Here is a 23,344-nt window from a genome sequence, read left to right on the forward strand (position 1 = left end):
ATCCTATTACAGTATATACATAGTTACCTTAAGGTCAAGTTACAGTAAATGGGCTATGTCTTCGATTTCAGTAAAATTTGGCATACAGCTCGTGGTCGATGAACTCCAACTGAAAATCGAAATAATAATGCATTTATCTCAATTATCATTTGAAATATTACTGATTGAATTCTTACAAAATGGGTGAACATTTGTATAGAAAGCACATAAAATCGGCGAAAACCCTTCTAAAATTTGTCTTAAAATCGCCAAATCTCTAATTCTACTCCATAGATTTTTCTTAAAAAACTATATGTTGTTGATACATAAATTTCCGTTATAATGATGCAAAATAAAGATAGGGTCACCGACTTCGTTTTTACAGTATACATCATTCAAAGTTGCATTCTTCGTGAAAAAATCCCACAAAACGTCGAAATAATCGTAACGTTATCGCGGTGCAGGCCGTAAAACGTTGATTTTTGACGTTTTTCACTACCAATAAGGTAACAAATTGAGTTTTAGACAAAAAACGAAGTCGGTGACCCTATGATTATTTTATATCATTAAAACAGAAATTTATGTGTCAACAATATATAGTTTTTTAAGAAAAATCTATGGAGTAGAATTAGAGATTTTGCGATTTTAAGACAAATTTGAGAAGGTTTTTCGCCGATTTTATGTGCTTTCTATACAAATGTTCACCCATATTAAGAGAAATCAATCTGCAACTTTTCAGCAAATAAAAGAGATAAATGTTTTTTTTTTCGATTTTTAGTTGCAGTTCAATGAGCCAAGGTTGTATGCAATTTTGTAGCAAAATCTGCGACATAGCCCATTTACTGTTCCTTTACCTTAAATTATTCAATTGTAAATAATTATATACAATTTGTACATATGGATGGATATCCCTATTTATTTAAATTGCATGTTCAAAATACAAAGTGCTAAATAAGTAAAACTAATAAAAATTGATGAACCAGAAATATTATGATTGAGCTTTTATACGCCATATTTTGTTATAATGTTTGCTACTACACTCCCACGTATTCTGCAAGTGCCCGTCTCAAGTCAGAAATCTATTTTCTAATGGTTGTCGTTGGTTACTGCCTGCGATATTGGTGTTAATTTCATTGTTTTATCCATTTAGTTTTTTTCTCGTTTGAATCGGTTCACATTTCGCCATGTCTGTTGTGTCCTTTTAAGGTATTGATAATAATATTGATAAATGCCGTTCTGTGATATATATAGTTATTCTTCGATGCCATTTGTAAATTGGTGGATCTTTTCTGAACACGTATCACATATATGTCATTAAGCAATCAATCAATATCTGATGGATACATGTAGTTGTCTCATTTTATACAAAGAATATTGGAACTACATGTTCTTCTATTTGGTTCAGTTCATTGTTTAAGGTCATACAATAATACTTATTTCTTTACTTTCTCGCCATTTTGGTGGATAGTTGTCTGATTGGCAATGATACACAATCTTTTTTTTATGAACTGATTTTATTCTTAGATAATTAATCTTTTCAATTGAACATTATTCTGATGACAAATTCGAAAGTTCTTGAAGTGCCAGACATCAATCATGCTACAGTTACTCCTTTCAGAGCCTCAATGAATAGTTATAATTCCATTACAATTATGTTGCAATTCAAATTGTAACGCATCAAGATATGACAGCAGATTTGGGTTTTAAAATTAACGAAAGACGAAGGCGACACCTAGGATATAGCAATAGCTAAAAGCAGCCGTTTACGTAAGGTGAGCTAAATATGAGGTTGATTTTCAAATGGGTTGTAAGCAATTTCAAACAGAAAAAAAAGATAACAAACGTTTCAACAACTTGGCACATATAACAAAGTTTTATTAATTTTATTTGATGACGTCATTTTAACACAATGTCATACAGTTTGAAAGTAATAAATTTAAAGCCTCAAACTCAGTACTTGCGCTTCATAACTTACATAATATTTTATCTGAATTTCAAAGCACGTTCTACCAACTGTTGCAGCTTTTGAAATTGTTCATGTTTTTTATTTAATAAGATAACAACAGAAAGCCACGATATCACAACGATCGCAAAAATAAAAACATATACATCAGCCTTAATCGGAAACGCCGATTCCCATTTTAAATATAGTCTTTCGGTTATTTATGTTATATTGTTTCTCGATCGACCTACATCTTATATAATTGTTTACTTAACCTCAACGAAACACTGTTGTAACTTCAAAGTTAACATAAATATAAAGCAAGGTTCTTAAAGCAATGCATGAGGTGGAAATATTACTTGGAAATAGAGAATATCTTGGTTATACCATTTTCGACATTGCCTTCTTTGATATTACAACTGAAACAAAACTTGAAAGTACCATAAATCATCGATGTTGTACTTTTAACAGAAGCACAGAGATACAAGCAAGGCATTGTGTGAAATTCAATAAATAAAATGGTCCCTCTCATATTTCATGACTATCAGTCTGTAGGTTTAAACGTTCTGACACACACTACATCTCCTACCCACATCGTCTACAAAGGAAAGGTAAAGCAATATGAGGTCAAAGACAATTATCAAACATGGCATGTAATAACAGGACAATTAAAATTTAACGTTATCATACATAGCATGCAATAACAGGGCAATTAACAATTCAAATTTATGCATGCACGCTGAACTCTTTTCGTTCTTTGTAGTGAATATCAATACGGAATATGCTTGTTTTGTTCATGTTGTAACTGGATAGGTCTAAAGTTATGTTTTAAAAGCCTTTGAAAATCATTTAATTGAATCTGTTTTCAATAAGCAATATATGTCAAAGTACGGGTTCAGAAAATGTAGTATATATTCTGTGAAAGAGCTTAAGCCATATCTGGTTTGCAAGATACTTTTGGAATTGTGTTAATTGATTATGAACAATTCTATAGTTATAACTTACATTACATGCATAATGAAATATCTTCAACAATTGATGAAGTTGAAATCATCCCTTCGTAAATTTTACGGACGCCATCACGAGTTGGTTGACCGTTATGGAATAATCGTTTTTCAGATGATATCGGATATGCCCCAAACGTCGAAACTACAATCCACCTTCCTTTTTCACGACGAATGTGACCTACCGAATTAGAATATTTACCGGGTTTGTAATAACATGAGCAACACGACGGGTGCCAATTGTGGAGCAGGATCTACTTACCCTTCCAGACCACCTGCTATCACCGCCAGATTTTGATGGGGCTCGTGTTGCTTAGTCTTTTGTATTCTATGTTGTGTCTTGTGTACTATAATTTGTCTGTTTGTCTTTTTATTGTTTAGCCATGGCGTTGTCAGTTTATTTCCAGTCTATGAGTTTGACTCTCCCTCTGGTATCTTTCGCCCCTTTTTTTGAATAAGTGATCATGTTACCTTTATTCGATCGGTGTATGTATACAATGTATATATGCATATAACTACGCCTATCTTTCAATGTACTAGTAATCACATATCGTCATAACATTTAGTAACATGAAATCGGGTCTTGTATGAGTTTTGCACATTGGTGAAGACCGTACGTTGACCTTTAATTGATAACTTATATGTAATTTGGTCTCTGTAATTTGTCGCATTGCCATTGATATCACATTTTTATTCTTATATATTTGACTTCTTTTTTTAAATCATTTTCTTGCTTAAGATGGTTCGCTAGTCAGTTTCAATATAACAAGCTTTGCATGACACTAGTATATATTGAGAGGGAATTAATAAAAGAACCCCAAAAAAAAGCAAATAAAGAATATAGGTCAATGTGCTTGTTTTCGAGATATTAGCTGTTGAAATTTTGTCAGGACAATGTTCTCTCTTGATTTTTCATAGCTTTATCATTGGCAACTTTAAGTTCTTAAAAACAAAGATTTAATATGGCTTCTAACTATACAAGTAAAACATTTATAAAAAGAAAAATAGGGGTCAATGGTCAAAATTTTAAGCCATTTAAATGAATTAAACCAGAGGATTCCGAAAATCTGACAAAATATCCAAAACATGACAAGCGAACATCCGTAACATACGAATACTGATGCCGAATCAAATATCATCTTTTCCTTAACGAGTTTTATCAATCTGATCGTAAAACATATTTCAGACATGCGAGTTTAGATTGATTCGAGAATTGAGACTACGTTTGAATTATAATTGATACGTTAGTCCTCTGTAAAAATCCTTCCCTAATTAACAGATCTAGTAAGATATAGGTATTGACATGTATAATTAGTATTGGCATCTTAAATGAATTATTTTGTTCTTGTTAACATCGATAAGTTAAGGATGAAAATCTATAAATCTGTCTATGATTAAGTAATTAATGTCAAAATATAATTACAAGTTTGTCTTAAACGTGTTAAGCTGTTAGACTATATCACGAAGGTCTTCATATGAAATGTTCCGAAAACAAATGCCAAACTTCTTCATTGTGTACTTGGCATTGGAACTTATTTCTATACTTTTTACTGAACTTTGCTAATGTTTGTTTACATACTAAATAAATGGATTGAGTGTCAACGTATTATATAAGTCAATACGACGGCAACCATACAAAACACAAAGTTACCACAAGATAGATACCTAAGGAGGGAGAATTATAGACACGTGACTCTACAACATAACAAGCTTTGAATTACTGTATAGCCTCGTTTTAGAATTGTTACCTGAACCAATTCATCGTTGACACGTTCTCTCTGGAACTTCTGTGTTTTTCCTTTGCCGTCAAGAGGATTTGCTTCTGTGATTAACTTATTATTTTCCCATTTCGAATTGCACTGTAAAATTGTATACATATATAAATGTTAATTAATCCTTTAGTGTTAGGCCACTTGTTTTTTTGTTTGTCATATTTTCAAAATGATAGACTATTGTATACATCAGCGTTGTAACTCATTACACTTATAAAACATGATAAAATTGAATGTGAAAACAGAGAGTTGACTTCTTAAAAATAAAAAGAATAAGACGCAATGTGACCCGCAACATGTTTGCAATATACATTATCGTGACTACTGTAGTCAGTCCTACAGAACGTGATCTATTTTGATACTTTCATATACATTTAATTTTATAAATGGTGACTTGGATGGAGAGTTGTTTCATTTAATAGCACTCATACCACATCTTCTTATATCTACTTGTACAGTTTTTATCGAACTTACATTCATTTCTGTGCCCTCAAATGATTGTTGGTATTCCCCATCTAGTTTTATATTTATAACTTGGTTGAAGAAGCTAACTTTGGATATCATTTTAATTGTGTCATCTTCTATTGTAAACTCTACTACAGGCTTAGCTGATTCTGCCATTTTTCTAAACACAACATTCAGACCTAATGAATAGAAAATACAGGCAACATTGAAAATTGATGTAGTTTTATTCAAGTTTGTATGTAGAAAATTAGCATTTGACTCTAACATGTACTTTAGTAACACAATAGTTGTCTTTCTTCTTATGGACATAGTGCAATATAATAATCAATCAAAGTTTTTTTTCTTTTGAACATTCTCGATCAGATTTTACTGTATCATTGTTTTTTGGCAGGTGAAATATCTAGACCTTTATAAAATGTTGAGCTATCGCAGCTTATATTTGAAAAAAAATTTGAAAATAGAACTTACGTACACGCATATTTAAAAATCAAACAAAAGTTACATTTAATTTCTTAATAGTTACATCATTTGCAAGACAAACCAAACGTATGAACGTCGTTACAAAGTTTTTGGGCCTATAGACTATATGTATCAAGACATTTAAAATTCAAATAAGGAGATGTTGTATAACTGCTACATTGAGGCAACTTTCCACCTTTTCCACAAGTATTGGTCATCGTACGGCCGTCAACAATGAGCAAAATCTATATAAACATATAAAAGTTCAGTGTAAAACAATTGAAACAAGACATACAAGAAACCAAAGGTATTACTGACTTAGAGTTTTCTTTCTCTTTTAAAAAAGACTTTATGTTACGTTTTTGACTAATTGTAAGGATAAAAAAATATCCTTAAATATTATACAACATATTATTTTCTAGACTGTACGGATCGAATGTGTGAATAGCTACGGCTTGTATTTAGATATTAACCTCAACACTAAATGGGCGAACTTTATACGTGTTTTGTACCATTAAAGTTAGAATAGGGACCCAGTCTAGTTTCATCTAGCCTTTGATCAAAAACGTATAACAGTTCAGCGACATGAACGCCACACTTAACTCCGAAACATACAAATGAACCAGACTTTAAAAAGATTAACAACGTCTAGAGTTTCCTGAGTTGGGACATGCTCAAACAATGGTGAAACATGGTATGTGAGATCTCAACCGTACCCTATCAATAGATATAGGAAGATGTGGTGTGAGTGCCAATGAGACAACTCTCCATCCAAATAACAATTTAAAAAGTAAACCATTATAGGTTAAAGTACGGCCTTCAACACGGAGCCTTGGCTCACACCGAACAACAAGCTATAAAGGGCCTCAAAATTACTAGTGTAAAACCATTCAAACGGGAAAACCAACGGTCTAATCTAGTATATAAACAAAACGAGAAACGAGAAACACGTATATATTACATAAACAAACGACAACTATACTGTACATCAGATTCCTGACTTAGGACAGGTGCAAACATTTGCAGCGGGATTAAACCTTTTAATGGATCCAAACCTTCTCCCTTTTTCTGAAACAATAGCATATTTTACCAATGGTGAAACATGGTATGTGAGATCTCAACCGTACCCTATCAATAGATATAGGAAGATGTGGTGTGAGTGCCAATGAGACAACTCTCCATCCAAATAACAATTTAAAAAGTAAACCATTATAGGTTAAAGTACGGCCTTCAACACGGAGCCTTGGCTCACACCGAACAACAAGCTATAAAGGGCCCCAAAATTACTAGTATAAAACCATTTAAACGGGAAAACCAACGGTCTAATCTAGTATATAAACAAAACAAGAAACGAGAAACACGTATATATTACATAAACAAACGACAACTATACTGTACATCAGATTCCTGACTTAGGACAGGTGCACACATTTACAGCGGGATTAAACCTTTTAAAGGATCCAAACCTTCTTCCTTTTTCTGAAACAATAGCATAACATCACAACATAGAAAAACACACGATAAAATATCAATTGGCAGACTTAACTCAATAAAAAAAACGTATGATTACACAATGAACGAATAAATTTGATCTGCGATATCTGAATACAAATGCACAGTTATAGTCCAGCAGATAGGTGGATAATTGTGCACTTTGTGTTAAAAGCATAAAATTTGGTAGAAACATAGTTTGAACCATTCTAAACAAAATTAGATATGGAGGCAAGCTTGATTTTATCCACTTCCGGTTTTGTCATCAAAATGGCGGACATGCATTTGAGAACTGATTAATGGATATTCAAATCATCCATATGGTGCCTAAGTTTGGTGTGAAGACTATAATATTATTATGTTTTCATTGTTTGACATAATGTATCATTTCTTTGAACCCCTCGGTGAATTTTATTCCGAAATTCGCCACTTCCGGTAGAAAATATCACAAGAAAACTTAATTTTGCGACAAAATAAATATGTTTAATAAAAAAAAGCTTGAACAACATTGAAGTTCTCTGATATTGTTCGAATATACACCAGCGTTCGATTAATTGCGTAATAGCAGTGTCGACATTCAGAGTACTCACCTGGGATTGCGTCCTATATCGTAGCGGCTACATAGGGCTACGTAGATTTATGACTATTGAACGTCTAACTAGCCTAGCTGCTACATATATATTAAGAGCAGCTAGACTAGCATTCATTCAGTAGACAAACATCTACGTAGCACAACGTAGCTGCTACGACATTGGACGCAACCCTGGTCTCTCATAACGGTGAATGCTCTTATGACACCATTCAATACCGTCCATGTATCCCATGCTCTTTTTTTACCTTAACCAGCGATCGATACCACAGTGTTGAATCCATTGAATGCATGGAAAACAGGCAATGAATATGCTTTTTCTTGTCCTAAAAAGTTAGCAAGCTCATGAATTGAAAGGTGTCCGAAGTATTTTCCAGTCCTATAGCAACCCATAAATATCAGCTGCATTTGTTACATGAAATCAGGACACAACAAGTACTAATACATCGTTATCAAGTTGACAACTGTAGCAATGATTCTCTTTCCGAAAATGTGTTAATCCATCAGATTATTTGACAAAAAATGAATGAGCTCTGTTTTGTTTTTATCTACACGTTCGAAGCTCTATCAGTTTCGTGGTTAGCATGTTTAACTTTGACAACTTCTCTTTGTACCGTCAATCTTTATATACATGTAGTCTACAATAGTTACATCTTGACAATGGTCCAAAAAGTAAAATAACAAAAATACTGAAATCAGAGGAAAATCAAATCGGAGAGTCCCTAAATCAAATAACAAAACACATAAAAAACGAATGGACAACAACTGTCATATTCCTGATTTGGTAAAGGCATTTTCAAATGTAGAAAATGGTGGATTAAACTTGGGTTTAACAGCGTCTAAAGACCTTTTCTTAAAGTAAATCAATCAAACTGAATTATGGTAGGTAGATTTTCCTGTTTAAAGAGCTCGGTCAAGTTTTCTCTAAGATATAATCTTTTCTCACTGGTTCTATTCAACGAACGACGAATAGTATCAACAACTGCTGAGGGAGCTTTATATTTAATTGGTATACAAAACAAGCAGTCCACTGCTGTATTTAAGAAATTGATTTCCGATCTCTTCTACTACAGAACCTGCATCATGTATAAACGACATTTGAGCTCTTCGTTTCTGCTCATGGTCAATTGTGTCCTGTTCATAAAAAAATCGATATATAACTTTCCCTGTTGTATCTTTCGTCCCTCTTCTCAAACTCTTTAGCAAGTATTGCCATTTCTTGTCAAGCTACTATCCATCTTTTCAGGGCTAATGGGTTTTCTGTTAACAGTGCCTCCATCTGACTTCACAACATATGTATTTCATGTGTTCTGTCAGGCAGTGAACGATTATTCCTAGGTGCATATGTAAGGGGTTTCTTTAAATGCATGATGAAGGATCTTTGGAGAGTTAAGGATTCGTTTGTAACTGTTGAATATTAACATCTAAGCAATCGTTAGTGTTTACTGCGAATAAGAGTCGGTTGTTACATCTTGTCCATACAACAACATACTAACAAGAGCTACGAGAGATCTTGGAACAGAATTCTCCTCACAGTTCACTGCAAAACGACTGTCAAACTCAAATGTTACAATAAACATGTCGCTGCAAATTATTGTTACTGCTTTATAAATCTGCATTAATTTTGAGCCAAAGTCATCATCACCTGCTTTCTGAAAATAGGTTTCATCTCATTTTATATCATCTTTAAAAGCAAGCTAATTCTCTTTTCCTTGTTTTTATTTTCTAAATATAAGGTAAATTAGCAAGCATTAGATATAAAAAGTTGCTGTATGAGTGCCATTGAGACGAATCTCCATCCAAGTCAAACATGTGAAAGCTCTCTCACAGGCAAAAAACCCATTATTGTAAAATGTAAGAAGTCTATTCTTTTGTCTTGAACCATGAACTCTGTCTTTAATGTCAACATCTACATTCCTTATTCGCTAAGAACAAACCCGACAACTTGAATACTGGTGCTCAATCTTCTTCGGTTATGGAATCTTCAATGTAGCTGATGATGTCAGCATATGCGATCCAATGGCTTTTTCGTGCGTCACTTTCTTATTTAGTCTCATCTTCACTAGAGGCTTTTGATGCCTGCCGATAAAAATACATGATATACATGACATGATATTTCGTTTCTTGTGCAATGAGGTCCCTAGCACTGAGCATCTCCTATAAAGTTGTGTACTGAAGATTTTGTACACATTGACGAACAGGGATATCAACATTACTTGTTGTTTCTTCATGGAAGTTTTCATCTGGTTTATACGAACAACAAAAGTAACAAACTCATTCTCCCATTGCTATTTTTCATGGTAAGTTGGTGCGGGTGAGTGTCAGCTCCGATTGCCTTTTTTTTTCTTACCATCTGTATCCTTTTCGTGTCTTATTTTAGCTCTCTTTAGCTCTGTGTTTAGATGGCTGTTCTGATGCCATGTGCCATTGTTTTTGTACGTAGTACGTTAGAGACCCCTGCCATCATATTGTGTCGAAGACTGTAAACATGAAAGTTCTTTGCATTTATCGAGATTTCCTTCCAGAGTAACATATCTGGCACCAAAATTGATACACCGTTTGTGGGTGTAGGGCATTGCAGCTATTTGTCTGTCATATTTTGACAAATTATACATTTAACATTGAGAATGAAAATGAAAATGTGAATTATATCAAAGAGACAACAACTAGTTAAAGAGCAGACAACAACCGAATGCCACGAATGGACGCTCTATGAAGCAAGAAATCCCTGCAACGGGATGTGGTATTCAGCTGGTCCCTATACAAAATTGTGTACTAATTCACTGTAAATTGATGTCACATTAAACTCAAAAACATATAAATGAACTAAAGTCCAGTCAACCTCTTCAACATTTGAGGAAGAACTACCTGGTCTCTGATCATCTGATGTTTCAATAAGTTTAAATCTTTAAGAGCTCATCTTTGAATTGTTATTTAGACTCTTGATTTATCGAAGTGTATGTCTATCTTTATTCAAATATAATAATAAAATAATAGTGTTCACCATATCAATTGAATTGTAATGGTCTCCAAAGAAATAAATATATGTTTAACCCCGCTGCAATGTTGCGCCTGTCCCAAGTCAGGAGCCTCTGGCCTTTGTTAGTCTTGTATGTTTTTTAATTTTAGTTTCTTGTGTATAATTCGGAGTTTAGTATGACGTCCATTATCACTGTACTAGTATGCATATTTTGAAGGACACCTACAGGTGCGGGAATTCTCGCTACATTGGGGACCCGTTGGCTGTCTTCGGCTGTTGTCTGCTCTATGGTCGGGTTGTTGTCGCTTTGACACATTCATCATTTTCTTTCTCAATTTTACTGTTTTATTACACCTTTATTCTCACTTTTTGCAAATTAAAAGATGACATTTTTCTTGAATTTTAACATGAAATTTCGACCGGAAGTTCACCAAACGTCACCAAATTGCTGCTTCAACAACAATGAAAACCAGCTTATGTGATTTAGATGAATAAAAAAACATCAGTTTTTTTAGTTTAAACTAAAACATTAGAAAGAGAATTAAGAAAAGTTAAAATTTAAACATGCATCCGCCATTTTGAATTTTACCGGAAGTAAACTTTATTTCCAGATTGCCTCCATATCTAAAATTGAAGAGTATAGATACACGTATGTTTGAGCAAAATTTGGTGCTTTTAACACGAAGTGCACAATTCCTTCATATATTGCACCTATCTGCTGGACTATTAATTAAATATTAGAGACAAACATTCATGACCAAAAAGCTAACAACCAAATTCAAACAAAGCCATGGCAGGACTCCACTGAAAAATATTTAACTCTTCGAAAATATTGATCAATATTCACTTGAGAAAAAAAACCGGTTTTATAAAAAATAATTATAATCTTGAAGTTTATACAAATGTAGTAAGAATAAGTGATATAAAAAATAATCAAAGCTGGTGTACAGACAAGATCCATATCAATAAAAAATAACAAAAAAGCATTATAAACAGTATCAACAGGTCGAATTAACAAGAAAATACGATTTGAGAGTACTCGCAGTTACTGACAGCTAGTTAAAAGCCAAAACCAATAAATAATAAACAAGAATGTGTCCATAGTACACGGATGCCCCACTTGCACTATCATTTAACATGTTCAGTGGACCGTGAAATTGGAGTCAATACTTTAATTTGGCATTAAAATTAGAAAGATCATATCATGGGGAACATGTGTACTAAGTTTCAAGTTGATTGGACTTCAACTTCATCAAAAACTACCTTGACCAAAAACTTTAACCTGAGCTTCAAACTATCTTTTTCTTTGTTCAATGGACCATGAAATTGGGGTCAGTACTTTAATTTGACAGTAAAATTAGAAAGATCATATCATAGGGAACATGTGTACTAAGTTTCAAGTTGATTGGATTTCAATTTCATCAAAAACTACCTTGACCAAAAATTTTAACCTGAGCTTCACACTATCTTTTTCTTTGTTCAGTGGACCATGAAATTGGGGTCAGTACTTTAATTTGACAGTTAAATTAGAAAGATGATGATCATATCATAGGGAACATGTGTACTAAGTTTCAAGTTGATTGGATTTAAACTTCATCAAAAACTACCTTGACCAAAAACTTTAACCTGAGCTTCACACTATCTTTTTCTTTGTTCAGTGGACCATGAAATTGGGGTCAATACTTTAATTTGACATTAAAATTAGAAAGATCATATCATAGGTAACATGTGTACTAAGTTTCAAGTTGATTGGACTTTAACTTCATCAAAAACTACCTTGACCAAAAACTTTAACCTGAAGTTGGACGAACGAACGGACGAACGGACGAACGGACGAACGGAGGCACAGACCAGAAAACATAATGCCCCTCTACTATCGTAGATTTGGGCATAAAAATCATGCATCAGAGACTAACAATTAAAATGGAAATGGAAATAAAAAAGGGGAATGTGTGAAAGAGACAACAACCCGACCAAAGAGCAGAAAACAGCCAAAGAATGGTTGTATGAAATAATTAAAGTACAAAATCTGCTAGATTGGAGTTTACAAAATTCGTTTGTACACGGAAGATAAGTTTTGATGGACGAAAGAAAGCAAAAGTACAATGTGCATTTGATCTGCGTTGAGTAATCGTTTTGGCAGTAATTACTATCATTTACATTGCGGCAAAATGCATCTTACTGATATTAAAATTATCACCACCTGCAGACAAAATAACATACACCATTTCCGGTACAACTGATACCAATGCTATGTATTTACTACATACACCTTAGTGTAATGTCATATTTTATAATGGGTTGTTGTTTCGATGATAATTTCAAAAATAATATTGCTATTCTGATGTGTCGATACCTACTGATAATTTATTTGATAACCATCAAATCAGCAACATAATTTAGATAACACAAAAACATAGTTTTTTCTCAATCTAACAATTAAGTTCAATAAGACTAAATACCGGATTTCTTATAACATGAGCAACACGACGGGTGCCACATGTGGAGAAGGGTCTGATGGCCCTTCCGGATCACCTGAGATCACCCCTAGGTTTTTGGCAAGGTTCGTGTTGTTTGTTGTGTCATGTGTACTATTGTTTGCCTGTTTGTCTTTTTTAATTTTTAGCCATGGCGTTGTCAGTTTATTTTCGATTTTATGAGCTTGACTGTCCCTCTAGTATCTTTCGTCCCTCTTTTTTAACTATTGGCTGACATATAATCTTCCCTTAGCCGCGATACATAATTCTGTAAAATCTCGCGAGATTTATTATAAATAATCATACTTTATACAGTACAACTGTAACAGAATACTTATTAAATGGTGTTACATCTTCAAGTTCAATCATTAATAGAGATCCACCTACAGCCATTCTAATTCAGTTGTCATTTATTGTCAAATCGCCCACTAACCAATACCAATTTTTATAACCTAAGCTTATACTGCGGCCTGTGTTAGAACATCTATGTACCTTTAACATGATTTATTAGTAGATTTCTAAGATAATAGTGGATAGATATTGACACTTCAATTACTTGTTCATTGATGGTTCTGTTTTATGATCTCATTTAGAATAAAAAGTCTGTTGAACTTGCAATGTAGCAGTCAACGTAGACAAGACGCTTGATCTCTATCTTACAGACAGCGCTTCATTCTTCCTTATTAGTTTGCCATAGTAATGAAATAAAATGTTAAATTTAGTGCTATTCAATTGATGCTTAATTTGGTTTATTACAGAATCTACATGAAACAGATAAGATATGTCTGTATAAAAAAAGACATGTGATGGATTTATGTGGTGTTTATAGCCTTGGAGTCGACATTTCAATTTCAAACTAGTTACATATAAATGAAGTTCTCAGTTAATTGCCATTCTATTCTCGAAAAACATATACTAGGTTTGTAGCTATTTCATGTTGTGGGTGAAATCAATAAATGGTTCACAAAAAGTTCAAAGCCATTATAACCTTTGTAATTTTTAAACTAAAGGTATCTGCATTTTGATGCACTCGGAGTAACCGGTTTAATAACCAATGTTTTAAATTTGTTATCTCAGTCATAGACATGAATACCATGTTTGTTGTCTCAGCTACGAACATGAACACCATGTGTGTTGTCTTAGTTACGGACATGAACATCATATGTGTTATCTTAATTACGGACATGAACATCATATGTCTTGTCTTAATTACGGACATGAACAGCCTGTGTGTTATCTTAATTACGGACATGGACACCATGTGTGTTATCTTAATTACGGACATGAACATCATGTGTGTTGTCTTAGTTCCGGACATGAACACCATGTGTGCCATCTCAGTTACGGTCTTTAACGCCATTTGGATCAACTAATTTACATGAATACATGAACACCACGCGGTTGTCTCAATTATGGGCATGGATACCATTTGTGTTATGTTGGTTACTAACATGGACACTTTGCGGGTTACCTCGGATACGAACATGTAAACTATGCTTGCTATCTTAACAACCGAAAGGTTGTTTTTATCAGATACTGACATCACCCCAAATTCTTGTACTTCCGATTTGTTTAAACTAGTAATATGCCTCAGTTTTGCCCATTTGTTTATGTAAAGCGATATAATTCAATGATACTTCCTTATTCGTTTGAAAATTATTTTAGCTAACGTAACAGCATTAAACAGTCGGAAAGCTGACCCGGTTTTGTAAAGAAAGTGCGTTTACTTTGAAACTTATCAGTGATGTTTGTATATACATAATGCTTTATCGGCAACTTTAAACTGTTGTATCTTTAATTCGAATTTTGAACCAATGATGTTCCTAACACAAAAGCTACCACATTTAAATCGTTTATACGATTCACCTTTGCGTGTAAAATGGACATTACACAAATATGTTGTTTCATGAACAATTTAACGTCAAAAATAGCGTTTATTAAATAAATTCCAGTTCATCAAACTGCAAATGCAATCAATTGCTCAATATAAACGATGTCATATTATATAATTCTTTGAAGCTATAGATATTGGAAACATTTATCATTGTTTTATAATGAAGTTTAAAAACCTCAGCCCTGCATTTAGATTATTGGTGTAGACATAAAGAGACAGAACATGCTAGTTAACACAACTGTTATTCCGCTTTATATAATAGACGTTAATTTAATCATTGCAGTTGAGGAAAATTAAAAGATCATTGGGGGAAGTATTATTCATTAAAACAGTACCAAAGTATGATCAGACACATTCGAGAGAAAAATAATCAGAAAAGCCTGAACTCAAAACAGCATCTAAACAAGTAACGTTATTTGTAAAAACCTAGATGCACTTTGTTATGTAATGCTTGCATCTTAAGGGTTGTCAATCAACGACAGAAAATAGATGTTCTATAATCATTATATAATACTTGACCTTTCCTTATCATCTCCAGTGATGCTTCAGAAAAATTAATGATTGATTGTTCAGTTATACGCGTCGTGAAATGTAGGTATCTTAACAATTATAGAATGTTATGATCACAAAACATGTTAGCAAAGTTTTAACATCTAACATTGTTATGTTGTAGGTTGTTTAGGATGGGTATCCAGTACTTTGATAGAATAGGTTTGGCTCGGTTCATATTTATAAAATTGTGTCAATATTATGACTTTGACCTGTTGACAAAAATATGAAATTTCAAGAAATTCGAACCACACAATTTACAGGAAAAATTTCATTGGATGTACAGCAACTTGAGAAACAAAAGTTTTGGTAATTCAGAAGCTTGATTTCTCTGTATTATAAAAATATGTGATTAAAACGGTCAGCTGTTTTTTAAGGGTCTTTTATGTGCTACGAGCTGTTATGTACCCTCTTATCTATAATGTATCTCCAGCTTGCCTTTTTTTAAACGTGTGCTACGGCTATCACTATAACTACATAGTTATTCATAAAGTCTACATAAAGACACATTGCATCTGTGCACAACATTAAATAAACTACAACATCTTCATATTTCTTTGAAATAACAATGAATTTATTGCAGTTTGCCTAACGAACGGCAAATATCTAATGTTTATAACAAGTAGGTGCTGTAAACTACGACAGTCGGGATGAAGGAAAACATGTTCCGAACGGAACAAAGTAGAAAAGTTACCAACGGGGTGAAGGTAGAAAAGTCAAAATATCACCTGAAAAAGTTACATGTTTTGCATTTTTTTCAGAATTTTGATTTACAACAAGTCTTTCAGAATTTCCTAGACAGTTACAAAGCGTTAAAATTGGTAGAGAGAATGACGCTCATTATTGGACAACTAACTCCTTACTCTATGCACATAAGTCATGCACTAATTTCAATTGAATCAGATTTCGAAACTTCTTTCAAAAAGTTTATAACATCGATTTAATGTTCTTCACTTATATAACATGTGCTGACAATTACCTGGTATCTGAACGTTTGTTCACTTAACTGAACCATGTCAAGGAATTAACCAAACCATGTCAATTTTTGATATATCGCTTTAGTCACTTATATTAAGTCTCTTTTCAAAAGAAACACGTGTCTGACATACACAATTTTAAAATGAGTTTATTGTTGCTATCTTTTATCAGTTTTATCGTGTCTTTGAAACGATTTAAAGATTTATGGTAAAGCGATGTTTTAGGGCATAGTTTACATTTCAATCTCTTGTTTTTGATGTCTTTATAAGTTATTCCGGAATTCATAGTCTGTAATCCTTTTTAATTTCAATTTATTTTATTATAAGTAATTTCAAAAGTTTTATTCCTTCCGGATTTTAAAATAAAAAACGAAGTTCCTTAATGATATTCTTTTATCTTTCTGAGTTCTGATAAACCCGTGAAATCATCCCTTAAGGCTTATAGCATGAGAATTGTCGATAATCCTTAGACGCATCAGAGTTTTTTAGTCTTTAATTTTTAAAGAAAACATCAGTTTAAATTGGTTTCACTAACGACAAGTAATACTAGACTGGTAATATGCGCTTTTTTTTTGTCTTTTATGGTCTTTTGCTGTTCGCTTCAGTCGGAAGAGTCGAGCCTCATTTCATTTGTAAAGTTTGTTGTTATGTTGTGCTATTACACCACTGTCCAATGTTATATGCTCGTTTAAAACATGTTTTACCCTTCCACGTTATATATACAGGTTCTAAGCCACTAATCTTGTGGTTATCGTTGGTTGATTCATTTTTTACGAATGTTGTATTATATATTAATCTTGTAATCCAAAGGCTTAAAAACAGGTATGAGTTTTGCTCATTGTTGATGTTTAACTGGTAACCTATGTTATTCTCTGGTCTTTTGTTGATTGTTGACTCATTTAGAATCAAACTAATTTTTTTATCATTTTTTTTTCTAGTAATAGTAATTTTATAAGTATAACTTTTAAAATAAGCATTGAAACCACATGGTGTATATTTCCCGTTAAGCTTGCATATGTCTCAATGAGTATATAAACTTTCTGACCGAATATGAAACGATAAATATAGATTTCTTTATACACGCTTATTCATATGAAATTAAAAAAACAGTTTTGCTTAATTATTTTAGTATATTTTCTTTCGCTATTCATTTATTTTCAATCAATTCTGTCTAGTTTTATCATATCAATTAGATTATTTTGGAAGATATTCATCCTTATATCAGAAGCTAATTTTGTAATTAATATTCATTTAGTATAAGCCAGTTACGTCAAATTTAATCAGAGCTCGTTCGTGCTCTTGCAAATAATAAAGTTGAAACATCTTGAACCCGGAAAAAGAAACATTTTGCCCGTTCCTTTACTTTCCCTTTAGAAAAGCGAAATTTCTCAATTTGAAAAAAAATCCTTTAAGAGTTGATTTGAAAGTTCTTTAACAAGCAAGAAATGTTGAACTCAACCCACGCGAAATTTCGGATTTAATGTCTAAAACTGACATTGTACAATATTACTATACCAAATTCAACCCTTTGAGTCTTGATAAAACCAAAGGAATACCTTTTGCCTTCATTTTCGCAAGTATATAAAGAGGAGGGTTACGTCGTATCATAACCCTTGGCTAACAAAGATAGTTCCAGAAGTCGACACAATATAAGCTTGCAATACCGAACATATCATTCAATGTTACAAATTAAAGGTGGATAAATTTGTAAGAAAAATGTAGTCGGTAGAAGAAAGGAGAATAAATGTAGCTTTCAGCTTAACGTAAGCAGTGGACAATATTTTGCGACATATGGGTTTATTAATTTTTTCGTAATTCTATATCATAATAAACTAAAAATATCAGTTTGATTTCAATAATCAACAGACGCTATTTACTTAGGTGGTGAAATGAACTGAATTAAACTTCTTTATATCTCAAAATCAAATCTATAATGAGTCGGTTTCTATATTTTGTGAATTAATTGATATCGAATTTCAAAAATAAAATGTATGAATGACATTTTCAATCAATATTTGGAAAATAACGATCCATTTGATTGCATGTTAAGCGAACATTATATTTTAGTGTGGGTATTTATGCTGATATAAATCAAATTTCCAAAATAATTTATTTAATCGTCACTTCCTGTTTATTTCAATATTTGTCAATCATTCAATCAACATCATCAACACTTCGGGAAATTGAAGTATACAAGATATCAAATTTACCCATAAAGCTAGTTAAAGAAGCATGCTCCATGATTGTACTGTTTACTTTACGATTTATTGCCATAACGAGGCTATACCTGACTGAGGGGGTATTGTGACCAACATTTTTTGAGACATGTTTTGACAGTATTTTAAATGACAATTTAATTTTTGCTATATATAACTATCAATAATTACTGAAACTAATATGGAGTCTCCACGAGGCAAAGTTTACCTCGATCGAATGACGCTATATGATTCAATTTATTATCTCACATGCTTCCTATCTAGACGTGGTCTCCAGCATACACGTAAAAAGATTTTTATTAACCTGTTCTCTTTTAGAATATTGGGTAAAAAACGTTTTCAAATTGCTTTATCGCTGTTTATTTTGAAATATCAGATTTATTGAGGTTTGGACTTTTATGTTTAAATGCCAATGTCTATACTATGATGCAATATTTCTATCTTAAATGTCTGACTCGTTTATGGACATCATTATACATGAGAAACTATTGTGACAGAATAACCATTTGAGAACATTCGAAGCGGCAAGACCGAATGTTTTGCCAAACAACGCAAAGCAAAGGATAAAAAAGGAAATAACATGCTTTTATAATGACAAATTAATATTTGGGGGTAAAATAAAAACCACAAGATAGCGCTTAAGAAGTATTGTTTGTTGGATTATCTGAATTAAAGACTCACAAGGTTTTACTGACTATTTGTTAAATTAAACTGTTTGTTAAATGAATGCAAATCAAGTTTGAAAATGTTTCGTAAACTGTAGTTATTCTAGACAAGACGTAGAACAAGAAAGAATATTAAATTAAAAATATGGCCTCGTATCTAGATTATTGTAGGTTTTTTTTTTCTTCCTTTGCTAAAACTTGATCCACTACAACGTATTAGGCTTCTTTAAACAAATATAACCATTGTCTAGAAATTAGATATAAAAAAGTTTTAAAACGGTCAAAAACATTACAGAAATTCTATCAGGCAAAGTTGACCTTAAGTGGATTAGGCTTGTACATATAGAATCCATTTGTTCAGGCATTATAGCTCATCACTTGAGTGGGTACGACAATACATCATAGATTTTCAATTTTTGTTTTTGACTTGAACTTTTCCTGATGAAGGTAAATCCCAAAAAGTGATTCGGACGCTAACAATTTATAACGTGGTATTTTCATTTATTTGTAGATAAACTCAGAGATACATGCAGAAGAAATTCTATATTTGTGCCAGACGGGCGTTTCGTCTATAAACGACTTGTCAGTGCGCTTGAATAAAAAAAATGTTAAAAACAGCAAATAAAGTACAATGTTCATGAGCATTGTAGACCAAAAATTCCTAAAAGTTTTGCCAAATAAGGCTAAGGTAAACTATTCCGGAGGTAGAAAAGCCTAAGTATTTAAAAAATTCAGAGTTTTATAAACAGTTTATTTCTTACTATGACCATATCAATGATAATTCATGTAAACACAGAAGTGCTGACTACTTGGCTAGTGATACATAATGAGTTGATAGCTTTGGAACAGACTGTAATTACCAGATGGTATCATAAGCTTAGTAGTCAGTCCAGTCGTAGTGTTCTGACATGATGTATAACATAACTTTCGTTTGGTGTGTTTGAGCTTTAGATATTACCATTTAATAAAGAACTTTTCTATTTGAATTTACATTGGAGTTCGGTATTTTTAATAGTTTGCTCTATTCTTCAACTGTTAGTTCATAACTTAAGAAATATTATGAAACTAAGGTTCTAACTACCACAGGCAAAGTTGACTCTACAAGATAGATTTGACTTTTATCTTATATATCCCTTTTGGTCATATATGATATAGCTCTTCACATATTTATACATTCGTGGTTATGAATTTAATACGTTGGACTTTTAGTTTTTCTGATGAAGGTAAATTCCCAAAAGCAGTTCTCACCAATACAACTTATTTGTTGTTATTATCATTTTGGTATAGCTCTGGGTCGATATCAGTAGCCAGCGTAAGCTCCTAACATTCTGTATTCCATATCTTAAGCTTCTTTTAAAAATTGTAGGTTCATAATTTAATTTTTTTTTTTATTATATTATTGATCAATTAAAAACTAATTAATTATATTTTATACAAAATATTATCTCATTATAATATCAGAACTTTAATAATGATAATGAATAAATAAATATCTCGTTCAAGTTAACAACACTTGTTTGCATGGAATGTTATGTACTAATTAGCCCAATTAATTGATCTCAATAAATCTCAATAAATAAAATATAATCAGTCTTACCTAATTCCTTTAAAAAGTCATCAAAGTTTTCACTGCGATCTAATTTCCATTTACCACAAAGTTGAGCTTTTATTTCATCAAGAGCCATGTTTCAAAACCAAGAAATCTTGATTGGAATCCGTCCTCCTTCCATTAAATATTCTCGGACAGATTAATATTAATCATTAGAAAAAAAGTTGCATTAATCAGCTAAGTCGATATCAGCAGTCAAAAGCTAATTCTTAATACAAACAGCATCTAAAGTTAGATTTCCGCTAATCAATGCACAAACGCTATCGGCTAAATACTCGATCATCAAAAGTTATTTACCAATAAATAGGCAACGAAATGTCAATTATTTAAACATTCACACCTACTGTTGAGTGATGTGTTTTGTGTCTGTTTCATTTAACCATCAAATACTAATTAGGTTTTATATGCTGATGTAATTTTAATTAAGGTGTGAACAATGTTGAAGTGACTTTATGGTCCCAGTGATTCCAACGTCTGACGGTTTTATTAGGTTCTCACATAGATATACTACCGTTTCCTTTATTTGCTTATGAAGCAGATGGGGTTAGTTGTTTTATGGACGCTAGAAATACTTGTTAATACGGATGAAACAATTAAAAGTAATTGTTCTTTATTTGGAAATCGGTCAAGATATTGCTAATTTAGTTCTAATATAGTATGCTTTATCAGTGTTGGTTATGGAAAATCGAAATACTTCTAAAATAGTTTGACAAAATACTAAAACTTAACAAAACAAGAACAAGAAACAAATGACCTAACAAGAAACAGTGGGAAGCAACAATGACAAGAGATATTGACATGTCTAAATATATAACCGTGAACCAAGGAATTGTGCCTGAGCACATGAAACTTATGTAAACGAATTCCAACTAAAACGATGTTTGTACATATATAAAGATCATTATAATGTTTATACCTAAAATACTACAAGATTTAAAAACGATAAAATATAGTTCTTATAACGATGAACATGTAGTACTTTTATTATCATTTGTTATAAAATAAACACATTAAATGGAAAACATACGTTTTGAGTTTATTTGAAGAATGTTATCGACGTTTCTAATATAAAAATGCTTTAAAATTTAGTAAAAACCTGCAAACGTGTTTCTATACTTGACTAAAGTCTGGGACTTCGTCATTGGCTGTCTTACGTTTTACGTCAATTATGTGTCGCTTAGGTTTTTTGACGTACAGGACAGACCTTAAATAGTCTCTGTCATGATAATTTTAAAAGTTCTGAACTAGGGTAAAATTCATATAGTTGGTGGCTTATTGTATAGATTCGGTTATTGCTGAAAACCTGATTCCTTCTTTGTGTTGCTTTTTGTTGACCTGTCTCATAGACGTGTACTCTACATCGCTTCCTCCTAATATTCAAAATGACTTATAGACTTATTTATGAGACAGCAACTCCTAGTATAGCATTGCGATAGACTGTCGATACCGTATTTCGCACACAATTTTCAATTCGAAAGTTTTGTTTCGAGTGCCCTTGGTTAGTATTATGTAAACATTACGATCGTCTGGTGTAGACAACTATAAACATGATACATATGGTATCTTTGATGAATTGCTTTTACGTAGTAACGTTAAACTTAAAATGTTTAGCTGCTTTAATTTTCTTACAAAATTGTAAAAAAAATCATAAATTGTCTTATCTGGACCGGCCATTTACAAACATTTTAAATTAAACTTGATAATCTGATTCAAACGAGTTACACTTCTTTATCCTACTTGATGCATTATCGTACAGGTTTAGTCCATAGGTCAATTAATACGTAGGATCTAATTTGTCCGCAGATTGAATTTTAGGTTTAGGTCAACTTGTTTTTGTCTAGTAAAATAAACATATAGGAATTATTATGATGCCGTCATTCAGTTACAACAAAAGCGCTAAATGTGGCCATCAAGATTTATGACAAATGCAAAATCTAATGAATACGTGACAGCGTAGGATGAATATATTATCAAAGTATACGTACGTAGTAATCATATTTCATTTAAACTTGAAATACACACGACGTCATAGAAGGCAAAATATCAATCAATTATTCAATTGAAATATGATTTACCCTATATCTTGTACATGCAAATCGTATTATACTCGAATATGATCGGAATCACCGAAATCGTTTAGTCTCCGCAAGTGTAGTAATGCAATTGGAAATAGCCACCACCTGGGATTCAACTCATGTCTTTATATAATCTGTTCTCAACTGTTTAAAAACCTTTGAGTATTCAACGCATTCTGACTGAATTCTTTTTCCTAACAT

General features: G+C 32.4%; 1 protein-coding gene across 1 annotated transcript; it reads right to left on the reverse strand.

Moving 5' to 3' along the window:
• Positions 1-1,891: 1,891 nt before the first annotated feature.
• LOC134681662 (cellular retinoic acid-binding protein 2-like) lies at positions 1,892-21,349 on the reverse strand. Its single transcript, XM_063541315.1, has 4 exons — positions 21,057-21,349; positions 5,172-5,341; positions 4,674-4,784; positions 1,892-2,519 (listed from the first exon to the last, which is right to left on the reverse strand). Exons 1-4 carry the CDS (start codon positions 21,142-21,144, stop codon positions 2,466-2,468), a joined length of 423 nt encoding a protein of 140 aa, XP_063397385.1. The 5' UTR covers positions 21,145-21,349; the 3' UTR covers positions 1,892-2,465.
• Between the last annotated feature and the right edge of the window lie 1,995 nt (positions 21,350-23,344).

Source organism: Mytilus trossulus, chromosome 8, assembly GCF_036588685.1.
Source record: "Mytilus trossulus isolate FHL-02 chromosome 8, PNRI_Mtr1.1.1.hap1, whole genome shotgun sequence".
Lineage (NCBI taxonomy): Eukaryota > Metazoa > Mollusca > Bivalvia > Mytilida > Mytilidae > Mytilus > Mytilus trossulus.

Coding starts and splice junctions, on each gene's coding strand:
- LOC134681662 (XM_063541315.1), bottom strand. CDS start 21,144: ATGGCTCTTGATGAAATAAAAGCTCAACTTTGTGGTAAATGGAAATTA. Junction 5,342..21,056: donor TGACTTTTTAAAGGAATTAG/GTAAGACTGATT, acceptor TCTATTCATTAG/GTCTGAATGTTGTGTTTAGA. Junction 4,785..5,171: donor TTGAGGGCACAGAAATGAAT/GTAAGTTCGATA, acceptor ACAATTTTACAG/TGCAATTCGAAATGGGAAAA.